The sequence below is a fragment of the Microtus pennsylvanicus genome, chromosome 13 (assembly GCF_037038515.1).
Source record: "Microtus pennsylvanicus isolate mMicPen1 chromosome 13, mMicPen1.hap1, whole genome shotgun sequence".
In the NCBI taxonomy this organism is placed as follows: domain Eukaryota; kingdom Metazoa; phylum Chordata; class Mammalia; order Rodentia; family Cricetidae; genus Microtus; species Microtus pennsylvanicus.
The window spans coordinates 61,027,677-61,048,377 of NC_134591.1; the positions used below are offsets into that span (position 1 = coordinate 61,027,677).

At 49.0% G+C, this 20,701-nt stretch overlaps 1 protein-coding gene across 3 annotated transcripts; it reads left to right on the forward strand.

Annotated features, from left to right (window-relative positions):
- Positions 1–315: 315 nt before the first annotated feature.
- Positions 316–20,656, forward strand: Sync (syncoilin, intermediate filament protein). Of its 3 annotated transcripts, none has more exons than XM_075946336.1 (6): positions 316–478; positions 6,358–7,513; positions 15,852–15,976; positions 16,121–16,197; positions 17,801–17,849; positions 19,652–19,739. In XM_075946336.1, the coding sequence occupies exons 1-5, from the start codon at positions 429–431 to the stop codon at positions 17,839–17,841; spliced, it is 1,449 nt and encodes a 482-aa protein (XP_075802451.1). In that variant the 5' UTR covers positions 316–428; the 3' UTR covers positions 17,842–17,849; positions 19,652–19,739. The 3 variants fall into 3 exon arrangements, with proteins under 3 accessions (XP_075802451.1, XP_075802453.1, XP_075802452.1); XM_075946337.1 differs by lacking the exon at positions 316–478 and adding an exon at positions 3,955–4,046; XM_075946338.1 differs by lacking the exon at positions 17,801–17,849 and having other exon boundaries at positions 317–478; positions 19,652–20,656.
- Positions 20,657–20,701: the final 45 nt, after the last annotated feature.

The following is a 20,701-nucleotide window of genomic DNA, read 5'->3' on the forward strand; positions in this document are numbered from 1 at the left end:
GCCCTTGTGCGGGTGGGGATCGCAGGGCGCTGCACGAGGGGCGCTGGGTCTCTCTGGGTAGCCCGCCTCCACTGGGTCCGGGAACTGCTCCCCTGAGACTGCACAGCCCCCTCCTCTCCTCGCCGAGCAACCCGGGCCAGAAGGAAAGGTGGAGAGAGAAGAAGGTTCGGGAAGCGCGGCTGGGCCGCCCCTCATCTCACCCCATCCCAGCCCCCCATCCTCCTCCCACCCTCTCCCCGCCCCCAGGGCCGCAGGGCCCGCGCCCTCCTCCCGCGGGAGATGGTCCGGGCCAAGTGGGCGCGTCCGGCCCGGGTCGCCGGGATCTGGTGTCCGCTGCAGCTGGCAGTGCGGCGGACGCGGGCACCGGCACAGCCGCCGGCGGGGTCGGCTATTAATAACGCTCCGGGCGAGCCCGGGGTCGGGCAGTCATGGCCAGTCCGGAACCCCTGCGCGGCGGGGACGGCGCCCGGCCTGAGAGGTAGGAGCCTCCAGGGCCCGTGTCGCCACCCAGTAGGAGAGGGGGTGCTAGGTGGGCTACCGTCCTCCACCCGCGCGGCCCCTTCCTCGCCGTGGGTAGTGGTCCGGCCCGGGTGTGGCACGGGGCGGAGTCACCCGGGGAAGGGAGATGGGAGGCCCTGACTTGGGGACCTGACACCTCTGGTGGTCTGTGGTATTTTGGGATACTTCTTCCACCGGCTGCATGAGAATTAATCCTTTCAGGCTAGCAACCTGTCAAGATTTACTTGGCTCAACTGGCCAAGCATAGTACAAGTTTTATTTTTATTTTCCTTTATTTTTCATTCACTGTTCTTGGGGCAAGGAAGAAACCATTTGATAATCCACTGTATTTGAGCCACTTGGTGCAGGGTTGGGCACCTGCCAGCTTGAAGTTACCAGTCTGTTCAGTCAGCTTGTTCTTCCCCGTGTGGATCCGGTGAAGGCCTATAGAGGGATTTTTCTCTTAGCCCAACGCTGGGCCATAGCTGGACCCAGCAGCTGCCCGCACTGTGGATCTGACCCCTGGTGTGTGTGGAGCCGTTCTGTCCCAAGTCATGCTGTGGCCCAGAGACTTCCCGGTCTATCAAATCGTGGGAAGACTTCTGGTACCCTCTGTTGTCACGTGAGAAGATAAAGCTGAGCTGGACCTTAGGACATGCATTTTCCCTGAACTTCCCACACACATACTAACAAGCTTGACGTCAGACACAAGTTCTTGTCTGCCTGATGTCATACACACAACCAGTCACAGTCTGATGGAGAGCGTTAAGGAGTTGTCCAAGTCCTCTGGGGACGGACAGAGCGGCAGTGGCACTGAGGTCAGGGGCCCCAGCTGAGCATGCTCCTCTCTGCTTGGTCTCCTGTAATCTGCGTCTTTACCAGCTCAGTAGAGAAGCAGCTGGCTGTTGACAACATCTGGTACCCAGGGTGGCGTGGCAGCTCAGCCCAGAAGTCAGGAGGCCTGGGTCCTACACACCCACACCGGCTCTGCCATTTGACCTTGGGCAGATTTCCCCTTGGAGTTCAGTTGGCTTCTGATTGCCTTCCGAGGGCCCCACACTAGGGTACAGACAACTGGCTTTGTCCTCAGGATGTCCCCTCTCATCCAACGGACACATGCACTTTCATAAAACAAAGTTGCTGCTCCGAAGGTGAGCTACATTCAAAATGTTGTGAGGACGCAGTGGGCCTCGTCTGGGATGGAGTTGGAGAATGATCAGACATTTGTTAACTAAACCAAATTTTTTTTTTCTGGGCTTGGGAATGAATTTAGGAATTCCTATATGCTAGGCAAGTTCTCCCCATCTCAGCCTCACCCCCTGACCCTACACTCCACCAACACCCTAGAAAGACATTCAGAGTCAGGTGGTGGTGGCATGTGCCTTTAATCCCAGAACTCTGGAGGCAGAGGCAGGTGGGTCTCTCTGAGTTCAAGACCAGCCTGGTCTACGAAGTAAGTTCCAGGACAGCCAGGGCTACTCAGAGAAACCCTGCCTCAAAAACAAAACAAAACGAAAAAAGACATTCTGAGTGCAATGCTCCAAACCCTCCTTAGGCCTATGCGCAGTCTCAGGCAGAGGGTAGCTCTGCTGCCTTCTCCAGAACCTCAGGTGTGCTTCCCACGCCTTGCACCCTGACTTGCTCATCTCTGCACTGGGCATAACAGATGAACGGCTAAAAGCGAGTGTTCATGTAAGCGCTTAGAATAGTGCCTCGAACATGGTTAAGTCGTTCCAAGGTGGAACACGACGCAAAGGCCGTCAGCTGGGAAAGCGGGGACTCTGGCAGAGCAGGCTAGGTGTACCTGCCTGCCCGAGCAGGTGCTCCTTCCCAGCGCCAGGAGTCCTACCTTCTCCGGAAGCTCGGGTTAGTGTTTTTAGGCACATTGGTATTCAGGAAGTTGCATTTTTCAGCTAGATCCTTCAGATATTGAGGGCCCTGAGTAGGAGGTGTGAAAAGTTACCACATGTTCTGGCTTGTCAGGCGCTGGGGTGGGGGAAGGGGTTGCAGGGGTGATGTGAGCTGAGGCTAAAAATGGTGAGCTAGGACCACCTCTTTCAAACTCTGAGAGCTCGGCATGCAGACACATGTCTGTAGTCTTAGCACCTGGGAGGTTGAGGCAGGAGGATTGTTAAGACTTCCAGGTTCGGGACTGGAGAGATGGCTCAGCTATTAAGGGTACGTGGTGCTCTTGCAGAAGACCTGGATTGGGTACCCAGCACCCACGTGGTGGCTCACAGCCATTCATAACTCCAGTTCCAGGGGATCTGATGCTTCTTTATGTTTGTTAGTTTTAGTTTTTTGGGGGACAGGGTTTCTCTGTGTAGCCCTGGCTGTTCTGGAACTCACTCTGTAGACCAGGCTGGCCTGAATTCAGAGATCCACCTGCCTCTGTCTCCCGAGTGCTGGCATTAAAGGTGTATGTAACCACTACCTGGCTCTGATGCCTTCTTTTAACCTCTGAGGGCACCATGTATTCCTGTGGTGCACATACATGCATGCAGGCCAAGCATCCATTCTTATAAGAATAAGTAAATAGAAAAAAAAAAGATAGGGAGAGCTCTAGGCCAGCTTGGACTACGTAGTGGGTACCAGCTCATCCTGAGCGTTACAGCAAAGGCTTTGGAAATGTGGCGCGGAGCAACCGTGTTGTAGCCAGCGAATTGTAGCTAGACTGAGCTGCAGAGAAGCAAGGAGGCCCATTATAAGGCAGATACAGCTATGTGGTGGCGACACATGCCTTTCTTTATTCCCAGCACTCAGAAGGCAGAGACAGGTGGATCTCTGAGTTTGAGTCCAGCCTGCTCTACAGAGCAAGTTTTAGGACAGCCGAGGCTGCATAGAGAAACCCTGTCTTGAAAAAAAAAAAAAGCTGGTACAAAATAGAGCAAACAGATCATGGCTTGGACTAGGGACCTGACAGTGGATGGAAGATGCTGGACGGAGGCTGGAGACTTCCTCTTGTAAGGGTCAGTTTTCAGGGAGGCAGTTACATGGGGCAGGAACCAGCAGTGCACACCTCTTGCTAATCTCCCTGCCTTGGAGGCTGGGAGAGCTGTAATTTGAGTGCATCCTGAGTTCCACCCCCAAAACCCATACATAAGGAGAGAACTGCCTCTCTCATAAGCTGTTCTCTGACTTCACCGTTTACACTGTGACACACACGCCGCCCTCCCAACACATATTAAATAGATAAAATGTAAAAAGTATGTAAATTTGAAGCAATCACCTCGTCCCTTCACTTTTTTCTCCCCTTGTGACAGGATTCCTCTGTGTAGCCCTGACTGTCCTGGAACTCACAGTTTAGATCAGGCTGGCCTCGAACTCAGAGATCTGCCTGCCTCTGCCTCCTGAGTGCTGGGATTAAAGGCGTGCGCCACAGTCACCAGACTTTTTTTTTTCTCATAGAAGGTCTCAACATTTTGCCCTGATGGCCTGGAACTTGCAGTGCAGATCCGACTGGATAAGGACCTATGCAGAGCTCCCTGCTTCTGCGTGGGATTAAAGGCATGCACAATAATGCCCACCCACTTTTTCCCCCTAAAGAAGTAGGTTTTGATTATCTTCACTTGGTACTTTTTGACACCTCAAGCTCAGCTGCCCCCAAATTATAGTTCTCCTGAAGCTGGGTCTATGGCTCGGTCAAAACAGTACTGGTTGGATGCCGCCAACCACCTGTAATTTCAGCCCTGGAAGGAGGAGATGGGAATCCCCAGAGCAGGCTGGCTGGGAAGGTTAGCCAATATGTGAGCTCTGGGTTTGATTGAGAGACCCTTCCTGTTGGAGGAGGCTGCTTGTTCATCTCCTGGCTGCTCGGAACCTAAATAATCACACAGAAACTGTATTATTTAAATCACTGCTTGGCCCATTAGCTCTAGTTTCTTATTGGCTAACTCTTACATCTTAATTTAACCCATCTCCATTAATCTGTGCATTACCACGAGGCCGTGGCCTACCAGCAAAGTTTCAGCACACCTGTCTCCAGAAGCGGCTTTATGGCTTATCCCTGACTCTGCCTCCTTTCTCCCAGCATTCAGTTTAGTTCCCCTGCCCCCAGCTCTATTCCCCTATAGCTCTGCTATAAGCCCAAAGCAGTTGCTTTATTAACCAATGATATTCACAGCATGCAGAGGGGACTCCCACACCACCTTCCTCGAGGATTAAGGGGGAAAAGCTATTCAGCATGGTTCTCAACATTAGTGTTTGGATCCATGGGCACATATGTGCATGTGTACATATACATATATGGGTGCCAGACTGAATTTGGACTCTATGCAGCTGAGGATGATCTTGAACTTCTGATTCTTCTGCTTCTACTTCCTGAGGGCTGGGGTCATAGAAATGCACCACCAACCTGTTTGCTTGTTTGTTTGTTTTTTAAGCTTTATGACAGCGTTCTGCCTGCATATATGCCTGCACACCAGAAGAGGGCATCAGATCTCATTATAGGTGGTTGTGAGCCACCATGTAGTTACTGGGAACTGAACTCAGGACCTCTGGAAGAGCAGCGAGTGCTCTTAACCGCTGAGCCACCTCTCCAGCCCCACACCTGGTTTTATGTAGTGCCAGGCCAGGATCAAACCCAAGGCATCCTAAATGTCGCTTGAGCACTATACCAACTGAGCTATGCTTGTGTGTTCACGTGCGTGCACATACATGTGCGCGTGTGTGGAGGCCAGAGGTCAATTTTGGGTGTCCTCCTCAGCATCGAAACTGGAGCTCACCAGTCAAGCTACACTAAGTCTCTGGGGTTCTCCTGTTCTGTCCACTCGGTGCTAGGCTTAGTGTGACCACAGCATCTGGATTTTTGCATGGGTGCCGGGGATCCAAATTCAGGTTCTCATTCTTGTGTGGAAAGCAAGCACATTACTGACTGGAGCCATCTCCCCAGCCCCTTGGTTTTGTTTCACTTCCAGTTTTTTTCAAGATAGTTTCTCTGTGCAGCCCTAGCTGTCTTGGAACTCACTTTGTAGACCAGGATTGTCTCAAACTCACCAAGAGCCCCTGCTTCTGCCTCTAGAGTGTTGGAATTGAAGGTGTGTGCCACCACTGCCTGGCGGCAGCTGTGGTTTTTCATTTATTCGGTTTTATGTTTAATTTTTAAAATTTATTTTTGGTATGTATGTGGGAAGGGGTGCATGGGACCAGAAGAAGGTGTCATACCCCTCCCTAAACTGGATGGAGTTGTAGGTGGTTGTGAGCCATCACGAGGATGCTGGGAGCCAAACTTTGGGTCCTCTGCAACAACACCCCAGAGCTCTTTACCACTAAGCCAGCTGTCCAGCACTGCCCCCCACTTTAAATATTTACTTACTTATTGGGGGGTGCACTCATGGGACAGCTTGTAGAAACTGATTCTTTCCATTTGGACACCAAGGATTGAAGTCAGTTTATCAGTCTTGGTGGTGAGTGCCATTATGTGCTGAGCCACTTCCTGAACCCCTTTTGTGTGTGGGGGGTGCAGTTTCTCATGAAACCAGGTTGGCCTCAGCTCTCTAAGTACCCGAGGCTGGCCTTGAATTCCTGACCCCCTCCTTCCATCCCCCAGGTCCCGGGATTGGAGGCGTGTACTACCTCCCACATTTGTCTTCCCAAGAGAGTCTTTCCGTGTAGACCCTTGGACATGTTGTGTAGAACTGTGGGGCACCCGGCAGTGTCTGAGAGTGAGGCTAGCCAGTGACGCTGTGGTGCTGTCTGGGAATGCGAACAGTGGACTGGCTGGCTGTGGAAGAGGCAGATTAGCAAGGGAGTAGAGAGTCTGCGAAGCTGCTGCAGCTAGCCCTGAGGTGGAGGCCCTGTTGACTCGTCAACAGAATCGGGCTCTCGGGCTCTCCTTCACGTCCATCATCTCTCTTGCAGGGAAACAGGCACAGAGACCAGTTCTTTTCAGGACGCCAAAGCCCCGAAGAAGGCCATGACTTTGATCCCAGAGGCTACTCTATCTTTGGAGGGGACTGTGAACCTAGAAGACATTCTCTATCTGGGGGACTCGGTGGACTTTGAAGAGAGCCTCTACGTGGAAGAGTCTGAGAAGCCAGAGGAGACACTGTGTATCGATGAATCGAGGCAGCCGGAGGAGGCTCTGGATCTGGAAGAGCCGGTGAGTTCAGAGGAGCCCTTGTTTGTGGAGGAGCCTGTGAAACCAGATGAGGTACAGTTGTCCCAGGAGCCTGTAGAGCCAGCTAAGAACCCAAGCCCGGAGCAGACTGCTTCTGAGGGAGAAATGGTGGCCCCGGAGGAAAGCCTTCCGGCTCCACCGACTCCCAGCACAGAGGAGGACCTCAGCATGGAGGACCTGGAGCTGCTGGAGGGCCGTTTCGAGGAGTGTGTACAGGCTGTTTCCCAGTTGGAAGAGGAGAGGGACCAGCTTATCCACGAGCTTGTGCTGCTCCGGGAACCAGCCCTGCAGGAGGTGCAGCAAATCCACCAGGACATCCTGGCTGCCTATAAACTGCACGCCCAGGCCGAGCTGGAGCGCGATGGGCTCAGGGAGGAGATCCGGATGGTGAAGCAGAAGCTGTTCAAGGTGACCAAGGAATGCGTGGCCTACCAATACCAGCTGGAGTGCCGCCAGCAGGACGTGGCTCAGTTTGCCGATTGCAAGGAAGCGCTGAGCACTCGGGCAGCCCAGCTCTCAGGAGAACTGACCCAGCTCCGCGACACCTATCAGAAACAGAAGGAGCAGTTGCAGCAGCAACTAGAAGCACCCCCAACCCAGAGCGATGGGCACTTCCTCCAGGAGAGTCGGCGGCTGTCGACACAGTTTGAAAATCTCATGGCAGAAAGCCGCCAGGGCCTGGAAGAGGAGTACGAGCCTCAGCTGCTGCGGCTCCTGGAGAGGAAAGAGGCAGGGACCAAAGCGCTACAGGACACCCAGGCCGAGATCCAAAAGATGAAGGAGGCGCTGAGACCCCTGCAAGCCGAGGCCCGGCAGCTCCACCTTCAGAACAGGAACCTGGAGGACCAGATCACACTCGTGAGGCAGAAACGTGACGAGGAGGTTCAACAGTACAGGGTAGGCCTTGCCCTCTGTGTCGGAGAGTTTTGCTATGTCATTCAGGCTGACCGGGAGACCTTAAGAAACTCGAGACCCTTCCTGCCTCAGCCGTCTGAGCGCTGGGATTATAGGTGTGTGCCACCATAGCCAGCAGAAGTGATGTCATTTAGGTGAAGGGAAGTCTGAGGTCTGTTTTATTTTTTTTCCTTCCAAGATAAAGTTTCTCTGTGTAGCCTTGGCTTGTCTGGAACTCACTCTGTAGACCAGGCTGGCCTCAAACTTAGAGATCCACCTGCCTCAGCCTCCTGAGTGTTGGGACTATCCGTGTACCATACCCAGAGAGGTCTAATGCATTTGGGGTGGGGTTACCATTCAGTGTGAAAGCAGGGACCCTGCTCTTGGTTCCGCTAACTCATTCTTTCCCCTAGCTCTGTATTTATTTCATTTGGTTAAGGCCAGCGTTAGGATTTGATGGGTATTTGAATTCTTGGTGTACACAGCTGTTTGTGTGTGTTGGGGATTGAGCCCAGGGTCTTGTGCTTGTTTGGCAAGCACTGCACCACTGAACCATATCCCCTCCCCATCCCCTTTTTAAAAAATCTTACTCTGAAAAAAAAATCTTACTCTGTTTACTTTATGTATATGGATGTTTTATCTGCATGTATGTATGTGCACCATGTGCATGCAATGCCCAAGGTGGCCAGAAGAGGGCAATGGATCCCTGGAACTGTGAGCTACAGTGAGGGTGCTGGGAACTGCACTTGGGCCCTCTTCAGAACACCAAGCTCTTATCCCTTGAGCCATTTCTCTAGCTCCACACCCCACCCTGACAATTATTTTCACTTTTGGTTTATATAACTCTGTTGGGGTGGGGCCAGTGGATCCCGGGGATTGGACCCAGGGCTTCATGCATGCTTGGCAAGCTCTCTACCACGGAGCTTTATCCTCAATCCTCTCTCTCTTTAATAGATTTTGTTTGCTTTTTGAGACAGGATTTTTCTGTGTAACAGCCCTGGACTCACTCTGTAGACTAGACTGGCCTTGAACTCATAGAGACCCTTCTGCCTCTGTCTTCTGAGTGTTGGAATTGAAGGTGTACACCACCACCAAGCCTTTAAATACAATTTTTAAGATTTATTTATTTTATAAATATGATGCTCTATCTGCACCTATGCCTACAGGCCAGAAGAGGGCATTAGATCCCATTGTTGTGAGTCACCAAGTGGGTTCTGGGAATTGAACTCAGGACCTCTGGAAGAGCTGCCAATGCTCTTAACCACTGAGCCATATTTCCACCCCCCAACCCCCCACCCCAGTTCTCTTTTTATTTGAGACAGGGCCCGATTTGACTAGGTTAGTCTTGAACTCACTCAGTAGCTCAGGCAGGCCTTGAATTTGAGATCTCCCTGCTTCTTCCCCCCATGTAGCTAGGATGGCAAGCCTGTGCTACCAGGGTAAAATGGGCTACCATACCTGGCTTGGATTCTTAGGTTTTAAACACAAGGAACTGGGGCTCAGTAAAGTAGTTTGAACCTGTGTCTGCCTACTCCTTCCTCAGAAGCCTTTTTAAATTCTAACTCAACAGTGACTCATGCTTGGCTATAGGGAGAGCCAGAGAGGCCGAGTCCAATGAGTTCATTCCCTCCTCTACCGGCCGCATTCACCCCCAAATACCACCTAGCCATCGTCCAGGGTTTGGGCTGGAATCTCTGCATTTTCCTTTTTTGTACATGCCACCATATCCCTTGTACCCGAGTTATTTCTGATTAAGTGTGAGCCAGTTCTAAGTCCTTTTTAGAAGAGTGGGGTATAAATACCGTGTGGATAAACAATTACGTCTGCGGCTGCACAGACTGGGTGTGCGGAAGGCGGGGGCTATCTCTACTTATCTCCTTTTATTGTCTGCCACGCAGCTTAGGGGACACACTAGGCAGATGCTGAGCCAAGAGTTGCTAGGCACGCTGAGAACGTTTCCACGTGGGGCCTTTCACAGCCGGCTTTGTTTTCAGACAGGGTCTAAAGCAGCCCAGACTAGCCCCAAAGTAAATGTTACCTGGAGCTCCAGATACTCCTGCCTTAGCCTCCCAAATCCTGGGAGGATAGCCATGTGCCATCATATCTAACTTGCTACATTTGCCTTTCGAAACATATATCTGCTTGTATAAACTTGAAATTGTATGTCTTTCCCTCAAGAGAAATCTTGGAAATGGTTTGCTGAGTATCTTACTATAGTGCTTATGATTTTTCAAAAGATTTTATTTTTACTTATTTATTTACTTTTTGTTTTTTCAAGACAGGGTTTATGTGTAGCCCTGACTGCCAAGGAACTCACTCTGTAGACCAGGTTGGCCTCAAACTCACATGTTCTGCCTGCCTCTGCCTCTCCAGTGCTGGGATTAAAGGGGGGCCACTACACCCGGTTAAGATTTTATTTTTAATTATGTGTATTTTTTGGGTAAGTGCACATGCATGCTGGTGCCGTCAGAGGCTAGAGGCATGGGATCCCCTGGGAGCTGGCCTTACAGGTGGCTGAGAGCTGCCTGATGTGGACTGGGAATCGAACTCAGGTCCTCTGCAAGAGGCACTTCTCTGGCCCCATGTATGCTGTTTTTAAGACAGTGTCTCACTGTAGAGGACATGCTGGCCTCAAACTCTGCTCTCCTGTCTCTGCCTCAGGGGTTGAGGTTTCAAGGCCTATCCCACCTCCTAGCTCCAAATTCTGTTTTTCTGAAAGGGTCGCCAAACAGTGTTTGCTGAAGACTTTCCTGTTTCATTCTGGTTACTTGTCGAGGGTGCCCTGGGATTTCTCAGGCTGGGCCTGCCCCCTCGGAGTCAGTCTGGTGATATCATCACCGCCACCATCCCTCCATTCACCGTTTCTGTGTTTCGTATGAATCAGGCTCAGGCGCTGGCAGGAAAGACAGAAAATAGTCGGGGATGACGTGTTGCTGTTCTCCCAGTTTGCAGTCTGGGAGAGATGCCAGACAAAACGAACGTTTTCATAAAATCCAAACATCATCGATGCTAAACAGGTTTCCTAAGTTGGGGATGTAGCTCAGTGGTAGGCAGCTTGCTTGGCATGCACGAAGCCCCGGGCTTGCCCTCTGCTATTGCACACACAGAAAGAGAGAAGAATGAGGCCTGACATGGTGACATCACCTTTACTACCAGCATAGAGGATGCAGAGGCAGGCGGATCTCTGAATCCGAAGCCAGCCTGGCTTATAGGGTGAGTTCTAGCCCCTCCCCCTGTACCAAAAATGCTTGATTTGAGAAGGTTAACTATGGCAATCTTAGACTTGCTGAAATATGCAGTTCGAAGTGAACGTACTTCAGTGTGCTGAGCCATAGGACAGTCCTGGGAATAGTCTTTGTATGGATGAACTAGGTATGCTCACTCCCGCCTGGGGAAACAAGGGGGATGGCGAGCGACTAACAGTAGCTATTATGTACTAGTAAGTTCTCCGCAGAATTCATTACTTCTCATACCTCTGGGAGGTACGAAATGTTTGGAAACTGAGCAGAGAGGGAGACAGAGGAGCCGTTTGTCTGGCGTCGGCTGCTCCAGCGTAGATAGCATGAGAATGAGTTTTGTGCATGGTGATAGATATGGGTCTATTTTCATTCTTCTACATGTTGATATCCAGTTATGCCAGCACCACTTGTTAAATACGCTTTCTTTTTTCCATTTGATATTTTTTGCTTCTTTATCAATATCAGGTGTTCAAAGATGTGTGGACAGATATCCGGGTCTTCTGTTTGGTTCCATTGGTCCTCCTGTCTGTTCTTATGCCAGTACCAGGCTGTTTTCAGTACTGTAGCTCTATTTTTTATATTTTATTTCAATTTATTTTATATGTAGTGGTGTGAAGGTATCAGATGCCCTGGAACTGGAGTTACAGACTCTGTAGCTGAGCTGCCATGGGGGTGCTGGGAATTGAACCCAGGTTCTCTGGAAGAGCAGGCAGTGCCCTTAACAGCTGAGCCATTTCTCCAGCCCCTATATAATAAATTCTGATCACATTTACCCACTCCATTTTCTTCCCTCACCTCTGCCAAGCCCTCCCTCCGTGTTTTTGTTTTTGTTTTGTTTTTGTTTAGCAGAGCAGTGTGGAGTGCCAGGCACTTCATTTTGGCCTTCTGGGCTTTCACAGAGAAGACAGAAGAGTCTGTGTCTAAGGAAAGTAATGAGGGGTGAGCTCAGAACCAACTGCAAATCCTGGCCCCACTCCCTTCCAGGTAAAACAGGATCATACCCGATTTTAACCAAAAGGCCAAGAGACAGTAAAAATGGGATTTCCAGGCGGAGAGATGGCTGGTGGCCGGGAGGAGCTTGCTGCTCTCGCAGAGGTCATTCCCAGTATCTGCATTGGGCCATTTGCACCTTCCTGTAACCCCAGCTCTGAGGAATCCATGCCCTCTTTCTTCTGAGTGCCCTAGGCACTGCACACGCTTGCTGCATGTATATGCACCGAGGTATCGAGGAGCGTTATTAGTTTTTAGAAACCAGGGCTAAAGGTCGCTTTCCAGGCTGCATACAATGGGCTAGTTATTGTTGGTGAAGCTCCTACGGTGGTGCCAAGCTCACGTGAGACATGGTTTCGTTAGCCTTGGCTGTCCTGGATCTAGCTCTTGTAGACCAGGCTGGCCTCAAACTCACAGAGATCCGCCTGCTTGTGCCTCTTAAGTGCTGGGATTAAAGGCGTGTGCCACCACCGCCGGTTGACTTTGGAGTTTATTAAGGAATATTGATGGACTGGAGAGATGGCTCAGTGGTTAAGAGCACTGACTCCTTCACGGCTCAACCATTAATTAAAAATTTTATGTATGGGTGTTTTGTCTGCATGTATGCATGCATGTAGTGCCCAAGGAGGCCGGAAGGCAGCATCAGATCCCATGGAACTGGAGTTACAGTTGCTTGTGAGCTGATATGTGGATGCCGGGAATTGAACCTGGGTCCTATGAAAGAGCATCAAATGCTTAAACATTGAGCCATCTCATCAACTGATGGTGGTGCACGCCTTTAATCCCAGCGCTCGGGAGGCAGAGGCAGGCAGATCTCCGAATCTGAGGCCAGCCTGGTCTACAGAGCGAGTTCCAGGACAGCCAGGGCTACACCGAGAAACCTGTCTCAAAAAACCAAAACCAAACCAAACACTGAGGCATTTCTCTAGTCCCCCACCGCCCCCACCCCTTCTTTTAATAAAGGGTCTATTGAGCCTTGGCTGGCCAGAAATTATTCTGTGGATCAGGTGGCTTCCACCCACCTATGCCTGCTTCCTCACCTAAAAGGTGTCCAGCTTCACCCAGCTTTCTGAGATGGTCTTCACTGGCCTGGTGGTGGTGGAGCCAGATTTGCTAGACTGCAGAGAGGTGCCAGGCACCTGCCTGTCTCTGCCCCCCCCTCCCAAAACTGGGATTGTAAACACCCATGATTCTGGGGATTAACAGGTTCTCATATTGTGTTGTCAGCACTTCACTACGCAATTTCTCCATGTATTTATGTTTTTCCGCTTTTTAAGTTTTTTTTTGACACAGGTTCTCTACACAGCTCTGTCTTGGAACTAACTCACTACGTGGAGCAAACCGGTTCTGAACTCACAGAGCTCTGCTGGGGTTAAAGGTGTGTGTCATCTCACCCAGCCTTTTTTTCTTTTTTTTTAACTTCTTTTGAGATGGAGTCTCAGGGACTCCAGGCTGGCCTCCTAACTCACGGTGATCAGGAATAACCTCGAGTCTGGGCGGAGTGCTGGGGTCAGAGGCAAGCATCACCGTGTTGTCTCCATGCACCATGCAGCATTGCCCCACCCCCACCCACGTGCTTTGCTTTACCCAAAGTGGGGCAGTGTGCAGACACCGCCCTTCAGATGCCACGTTCCTAGGTGGGAAGGCCACATCTGTGTGGTCCCCCAGGCAGGGCTGAACACTAAAAAAAGAGCTTTTGATAGTGTTGGTTAAGGGGGAGCTTCCGCAAGGGCCCAGTATCACAGACGGATGCACCTCTGAACAATATCAAAGCTGACTCAGATCAGAGCACCTTCTAATAATAGCAGTGCCCAAAACAGACTCAGTTATTTCTCAACTGCCCTTAGAAGACTTCCCCACGGCAACACCCTGTGTCCCCAGGGCCCCGACCCTTTGGAGACAAGGTCACATACAGCCCAGACCGGCCTGGAACTTCTGATTCTGCCTCCACCTCCAAAATACATTTGCCACCGCAATTTATGCTGTGCTGGGGGTCAAACCCAGGGCTTTGTAGACAAGGCACCGTACCAAGTGAGCCACATCCCAGCTTCCTCATCCTGATCCTTCAAGGATCCAAGCTGGACCTGCTGAGCATCTTCCTTTCCTCCCAGAACTCAAGGCAGTAGAGCACTCAGTCGCTATCCTCAGCACCACACACACAAGTTGTTAGCCTATACTCGTTTATTTTAAAGGTAGTGTCTTACGTAGTCCAGGCTAGCCCCAGATTCATTATGTAACTAAGAATTTTATTGAACTTCAAGATCCTCTAGCGTCCACCTTCAGAGTGCTTGTGTGTTCTACCATGCCTGGTTCCTAAAACATTTCTCCTTTCAGTGCTGACGGTGACTGGGGTGTGGGCATGCTGGCAGGTGCTGTACCACTGACCTACAGCTCTAGCCCTTGATTCAGGTTTGACTCTGGTTTTAGCTGTGAAATGATTTTTTTAAAAATGTGTTTATTTTCTGTGAACTGGTGTGAAGGTATGAGATCCCCTAGAACTGGAGTTACAGACAGTTGTAAGCTGCCAGGTAGGTGGGGGAACTGAACCCAGGTCCTTTAGGAAGAAGTCCCAGTGCTCTTAACTGCTGAGCCATCTCTCCAGCCCCCATGAAATGATTTTTATTTTTTTTTTATTATTTATTTTGGTTTTTCAAGACAGGGTTTATCTGTGGCTTTGGAGCCTGTCCTGGAACTAGCTCTTGTAGACCAGGCTGGTCTCGAACTCACAGAGATCCGCCTGCCTCTGCCTCCCGAGTGCTGGGATTAAAGGTGTGCGCCACCATCGCCTGGCTATGAAATGATTTTTAAACCTTAAAGAATCTCAATAATTGACAAAGTGCAGATAAATCCTTAACACCTTCCAACCCATATAAAGTTAAAAATACCTTAATATGTTTCTAGAAGAAAGTTTATGGATTATGAGGAATGTCAACAACTGACTTAGCACTAAGTTAATGTCAGGCACTAAGCCTCTAGGTACCTTTTATTTATTTATCGTTTTTTGGTTTTTCGAGACAGGGTTTCTCTGTAGCTTTGGAGCCTGTCCTGGAACTAGCTCTGTAGACCAGGCTGGCCTCGAACTCACAAGGATCCACCTGCCTCTGCCTCCTGAGTCTCTAGGTACCTTTTTTTTTCAAAAAGATTTGTTCATTTTGTCTTGCTTGTATGTATGTGTGTACATGTGTGTTTGGTACCCACGGAGGGGAGAAGAGGGCATCAGATCTGGAGCCTAGAACTATTTATCAATAGTTGTGAACCATTGTGTGGATGCTGGGAATCCAACCTGGGTCCTATGCAAGAAAAACAAGTGCTCTTAACAGCTGAGCCATCTCTCCAGCTTCCCTTTCCACTCTTGTTAAGATTTAAATAATAAAATGATTGGTAAACTTTTTTCTTTTTAAGTTTTTCAGCAGGGTTTTTTGCGTAGCCCTGGTCTAAAACTCAGAGATCCTCCTGCCACCCTGGAGTGCTCGGGCTAAAGGCGTGTCCACCACCACCGGGCATTTTCACAGTAGTGTCTCGTTGTCAAGATACTTCTCAGAAACTTCTTTCTTGTTTTCCGAAACAGGGTTTCTCCGTGTAACAGCACTGGCTATCCTGGAACTCTTTGTAGAGCAGGTTAGCTTCGGATGCAGAGATCCACCTGCCTCTGCCTCCCTAGTGCTGGGATTAAAGGTATGTGCCACCATTGCCCAGCTTTTTGTATTTTTGAGACAGGGTTTCTATATGTAGCCTTGGCTGTTCTGAGTGTTGGGATTAAAAGCGTGAGCCACCACCACCAGGCCTCAGAACTGATTTTCTAACCTATCCTATGAAGGTAGTATCAATCTCAGTATCACTATATTCAATGATACAGGTTGGGCATAGTGGTGAATCTCTTTTTCCTGCAGAGGCAGGTGGATCTCTGAGTTCGAGGCCAGTTTGTTTACAGACCACGTTCCAGGACAGACAGGATGCACAGAAAAACTGTGTATGTGTGTGTATGTGAGGGGGAAGGGGGACCAAACCAACCACACGGTAACAAAACAATCACACAACAATGTGAAGTGCTGTATATAGCAGATGTCAGGTGTTTATCGTCTGGCTCACAAACATCTGGCCCTTCTGCGCAGGAGCAGCTGGAGGAGATGGAGGAGAGACAGAGGCAGTTACGAAGCGGCGTGCAGGTCCAGCAACAGAAGAACAAAGAGATGGAGCAGCTGAGGACCAGCCTCGCTGAAGAGCTCTCAACATATAAGTCAGTTTTCTCTGCTTCCCAAGCCACGTCTACTACTGACTGATGGGGGGAGGGCTCACGGAATATCTTATCTAACGAAAGAAAACAAAATCATTTGGGGAACTGACTTTCAAACAGTTGGAAACCGGCTCTCTCTTTTTAAAGGGCTATGCTACCCAAGAGTCTGGAACAGGCTGATGCAGCTACTTCTCAGGCAGGTGGAGTCGAGGCCCAATCCCAAGGTGATCTTCGTGCACAGATGACAGGGGGTTTGCTCGTTATCGCTGCTTTCCTAACAGTACTAATGCCTTATCTGGAGGGTCTTAGCTGTTGCCTTTGCTTGGGATTCTCTTACCTCAATGCGTAGTTACAGGCATGTGCCTCTGTACCTGGTTACTTAATATCTTTTTATTATTGTTATTTTTTGGTTTATCAAAACAGGGTTTCTCTGTGTAACCGGTGTGGCTGCTCTGGAACTTGCTTTGTAGACCAGGCTGGCCTCGAACTCAGAGATCTGCCTGCTTCTCTCTCCCAAGTGCTGGGATTAATGCCTGAGAAAGCTTTAATTTTTAATGAGACACAAAATTACATTTGGCCATTTTGCTGGGCCTCACCAATAATTTTTTTGAGACAGGTCTCACCTTGTAGCTTTGGTTGGCCTTTTATGTAGGCCATGTTGGCCTTGAACTCACAGAGATCCACTTTCCTCTGTCTTCCAAGTACTTGGATTAATTACCACGATCGTCAAGAGCTTTTTGTGTTTTATTTTTCAAGATAGAGTTTCTTTGTAGCTTTGGAGCCTTCCTGAACTAGCTTTTGTAGACCAGGCTGGCCTCGAACTTTCAGAGATCAACCTGCCTCTGCCTCCCAAGTGCTGGGATTAAAGGCGTGCGCCACCACCATCCAGCGTCAATAACTTTTATATTACAGATACATCATCTAGTGGCCGGAGACGGTTCAGCAGTTAAGAATGCTAGCTGACGAGATCAGGCGTGTTCAGGGTGGTATGGCCTTAGATGGGTGGTGGTGGCGCATGCCTTTAATCCCAGCACTCGGGAGGCAGAGGCAGGCGGATCTCTGTGAGTTCGAGACCAACCTGATCTACAGAGCTAGTTCCAGGACAGGTTCCAAAACCACAGAGAAACCCTGTCTGGAAAAACCAAAAAAAAAAAAAAAAAAAAAAAAGAATGCTAGCTGAGAATACAGGTTTGGCTCCCAGAACTCACATGCAATTCAGTCGTCTATAAATCCAGTTCTAGAGGATCTGGTGCCCTCTTCTGGCCTTTATGAGCACCAGGCTCAGGCATACAGGCAGGCAAAACATTCACTCACACGTAAAATAAAAGATATTTAAAGCAAACAAAATCCAGGCTCTATATACATCCTTCCAACTCTGATATTCAGTTTCCTTGGTATGGCACAAAAGACAATCCTATTATCAAATTAACACTGACAAAGGAGGCCAACAGGAATAAATGACTCAGTTAAAAAACCATTGAAAATACTCCTGGAGCCCAAATTTAGTCAATGTATAAAATAATCACCAAACATGTCCACTCATCTGTCAGAGAGGGTTTGAGTACAGTACCCGCGGAGCACAGAAGCTAAAGGCAGTTATGGGCTACCCACCCCACTGGGTGCCGGGAACCACACTTATGTCTTCTGGAAGAGCAGTGTGTGCTCTTAAATGCTAAACCATCTATCCAGCCCCTTTTCACATAATAAAAATACAAAAGCTGGGGACTTATTCAGTAGTTGGGAAGTTTTAGGGCAAGAAGGGGGGAAAAAAACAACCCAGAAGCTAAGTTGTATACAATACAGATGTCCATACATTTTCCTTCCTAGTTAAATTTGGATACCAACTGGTAAGCAGTAACTTCAACTGATTCATTCGGTAAGTTTCTAGATTTTCTTTTATGGTTATGCTGATCACCTGGGAGTTACAACCCTGCAACTGACAATGACCTGATGAGCGCTTCTGTACGGACTGGAAAGGATAACAATCTAAACAGAGGATCCGAGCAGAGGATGCAGCTCAGTTGGCGGAGTGCATGGACAGCATGAACAAACCCCAGCATAACTGGGGCGGGTGGTGCACGTCTGCCATCGGGTGCCTGTGAGACAAGAGCACCCTAAACTCAAGGACTGCCTGGGCTGAAGGAGACGGGCTAGAGATGGTGCAGTGCTGTGGGGCACTTGTTCTTGCAGGGGACCCAGGTTTGAGTCCCAGAGCCCACAGCCACCCATAATTCAACTTCTGGGGCACCTGACACCCTTGTCTGGCCTCCTCAGGCACCAAGCATAACACATGCAGGCAAAGCACAGACACACACACACACTTGAAAAGATCAGGCAGTGGTGGTGCACGCCTTTAATCCCAGTACTTGGGAGGCAGACGCAGGAGGATCTCTTGAGTCTGATGCCAGCCTGGTCTATGAGAGCTAGTTCCAGCCGGGCGAAGGTGGCGCACGCCTTTTAATCCTAGCACTCGGGAGGCAGAGGCAGGCGGATCTCTGTGAGTTCGAGACCAACCTGGTCTACAGAGCTAGTTCCAGGACAGGCTCCAAAGCCACAGAGAAACCCCGTCTCGAAAAAAAAAAAAAAAAAAAAAAAAAAGGCTAGTTCCAGGGCAGCTTAAGCTGTTACATAGAGAAATCCTTTCAAAAAAAAAAAAAAAAAAAAGGACAACAAATTAAAAGAACAAAAAGAACATTTGGTGTTTTTTTTTTTTTTTTTTTTGGATTTTCGAGACAGGGTTTCTCCGTAGCTTTTGGTTCCTGTCCTGGAACTAGCTCTTGTAGACCAGGCTGGCCTTGAACTCAAGAGATCCACCTGCCTCTGCCTCCAGAGTGCTGGGATTATAAAGGCGTGTGCCACCACCGCCCAGCTGCCTGGCAAGACTTTATACATAGTATTTGCCTGCATGTATGCCTACAGGCCAGAAGAGGGCACCAGACCTCATTACAGATGGCTGTGAGCCACCATGTGGTTTCTGGGAATTGAACTCAGGACTTCTGGAAGAGCAGCCAGTGCTCTTAACCTGAGCCATCTCTCCAGCTATTGCCTGGCAAGATTTTATTTTTTGTGTATAGGTGTTTTACTATGTGTATATTTGTGTGTACAGTGTCCACAAGAAGCCAGAAGAGGGTGTCAGGTGGCCAAAAAGAACATTTGTTGCTCGTGTCAAGGAACATGCGTCAGTTTCCATGATTCTCATCAGGCAGTTTTCAACTCCTGTGACTCCAGGTCCAGGGGATACGGTGTCTCTTTCTGACCTCCATGGGCTCCTGTGCACACATCACACACCCTCAAAAGTCAAAACAAAACCACCAGAACTTTGAACTCGTCCTGCCTCCTCCCGAGTGCTAAAATTGTTGCCATACACCACGTCTGCTTACTTTATTCTCTCACCCCACTGTCACAGATGACTGTATTTAGTTTTTATATTGTAGCCAGGTATGGTGGTACCAGGGACACGACTTTAACCTCAACACTAAGGAGGCAGACTGGATCTGGGTTAAAGGCCAACCTGGTCTACATAGTCAACTTCAGGTCAGGCAAGGCTACATGGTAAAATCAATCAAACTACAATCTACCCTCAGAAAACCTTGGAAGCTCATTGTTATAAAATTTTTTAATGTATTATTTCAAATTGTACAAAGTGCAAACTTAACTGTATTTCTTTCAATCTTACAGGAACTCTTTAGAAATGTATGGCCGGATATGTAACCCAGAAACAACAAAGCATTTGTATCAAAGCACCACCAGGGATGGACTTTTCACCAAACAGGAAAGAGTGCCAGCAGCGGGCAAGCAATTCATCCTGTGAAAATTGCCCAGAGATTTTAGGGTTGGCTGGAAGCAGAATACCAGTCAACTGGTATTATCTGGATTCTTTCTGTAGGCTGCTAGTACTGATCTTAACGCACTGTGGGATGGGAAATGAGCCTTTTTATCCGTTAGCAGCACACTGGGTATAACAGATGTTATCACATCTGACAATATTGTGAAGATTATTTATTGCTTTGTGCTGACCCAAACCAAGAACATTCAAGGGGAAAAGTTGGGGTCAAAAGGCAGCCAATCTTTGCTATACAGATCCACTACTTGGGTCCCTTTGAGCTATGAGATTTTAAATGACTCTTTCACAAAGCTATTTCCCCCTTAATGTCTGCACTCTAAAAATATTTACTCTTAAAACAGAGCCAAGATAGCGATTTTTTGTTTCTCTTTTTTTTTTTTGACAAAGGACCTCATATATAGCCTTGGCTGGCTGAGAACTCACTTTTCAGACAATGCTGGCCCTGAACTCAAAGAGATCCGCCTGCCTCTACAGTACTGAGATTAAAGACAATGTCGAGTTTGTCTTTTATGAGACAAGATTTTCAAGTAGTCTAGGCTGGTTTCTAACTTGTTATGTAGGTCAGGATGACCTTGAACTTCTGATCTCGCCTCTACCCCCAATTAGTAGGATTACAGGTGTCCATCACCAAGACACTCCTCTCCACACACACCCAAGGTATCACCATGTAGTGATTTGGCTTTCTTGGAACACATTACATAGAGGAGGGCCTCAAACTCAGAGATCCTTAGTGCTGGGGTTAAAGACCTGTGCCATCACAGCCAGCCCGACACACACCAAAACGATCAGAACAGGAACCACTTCGAAATTGGACCAGACACTCCATTATTCAGCTTTCCAAAAAAGAAAAAAAAATCATCACTGGTTCTGGAGGTGACAGTCAT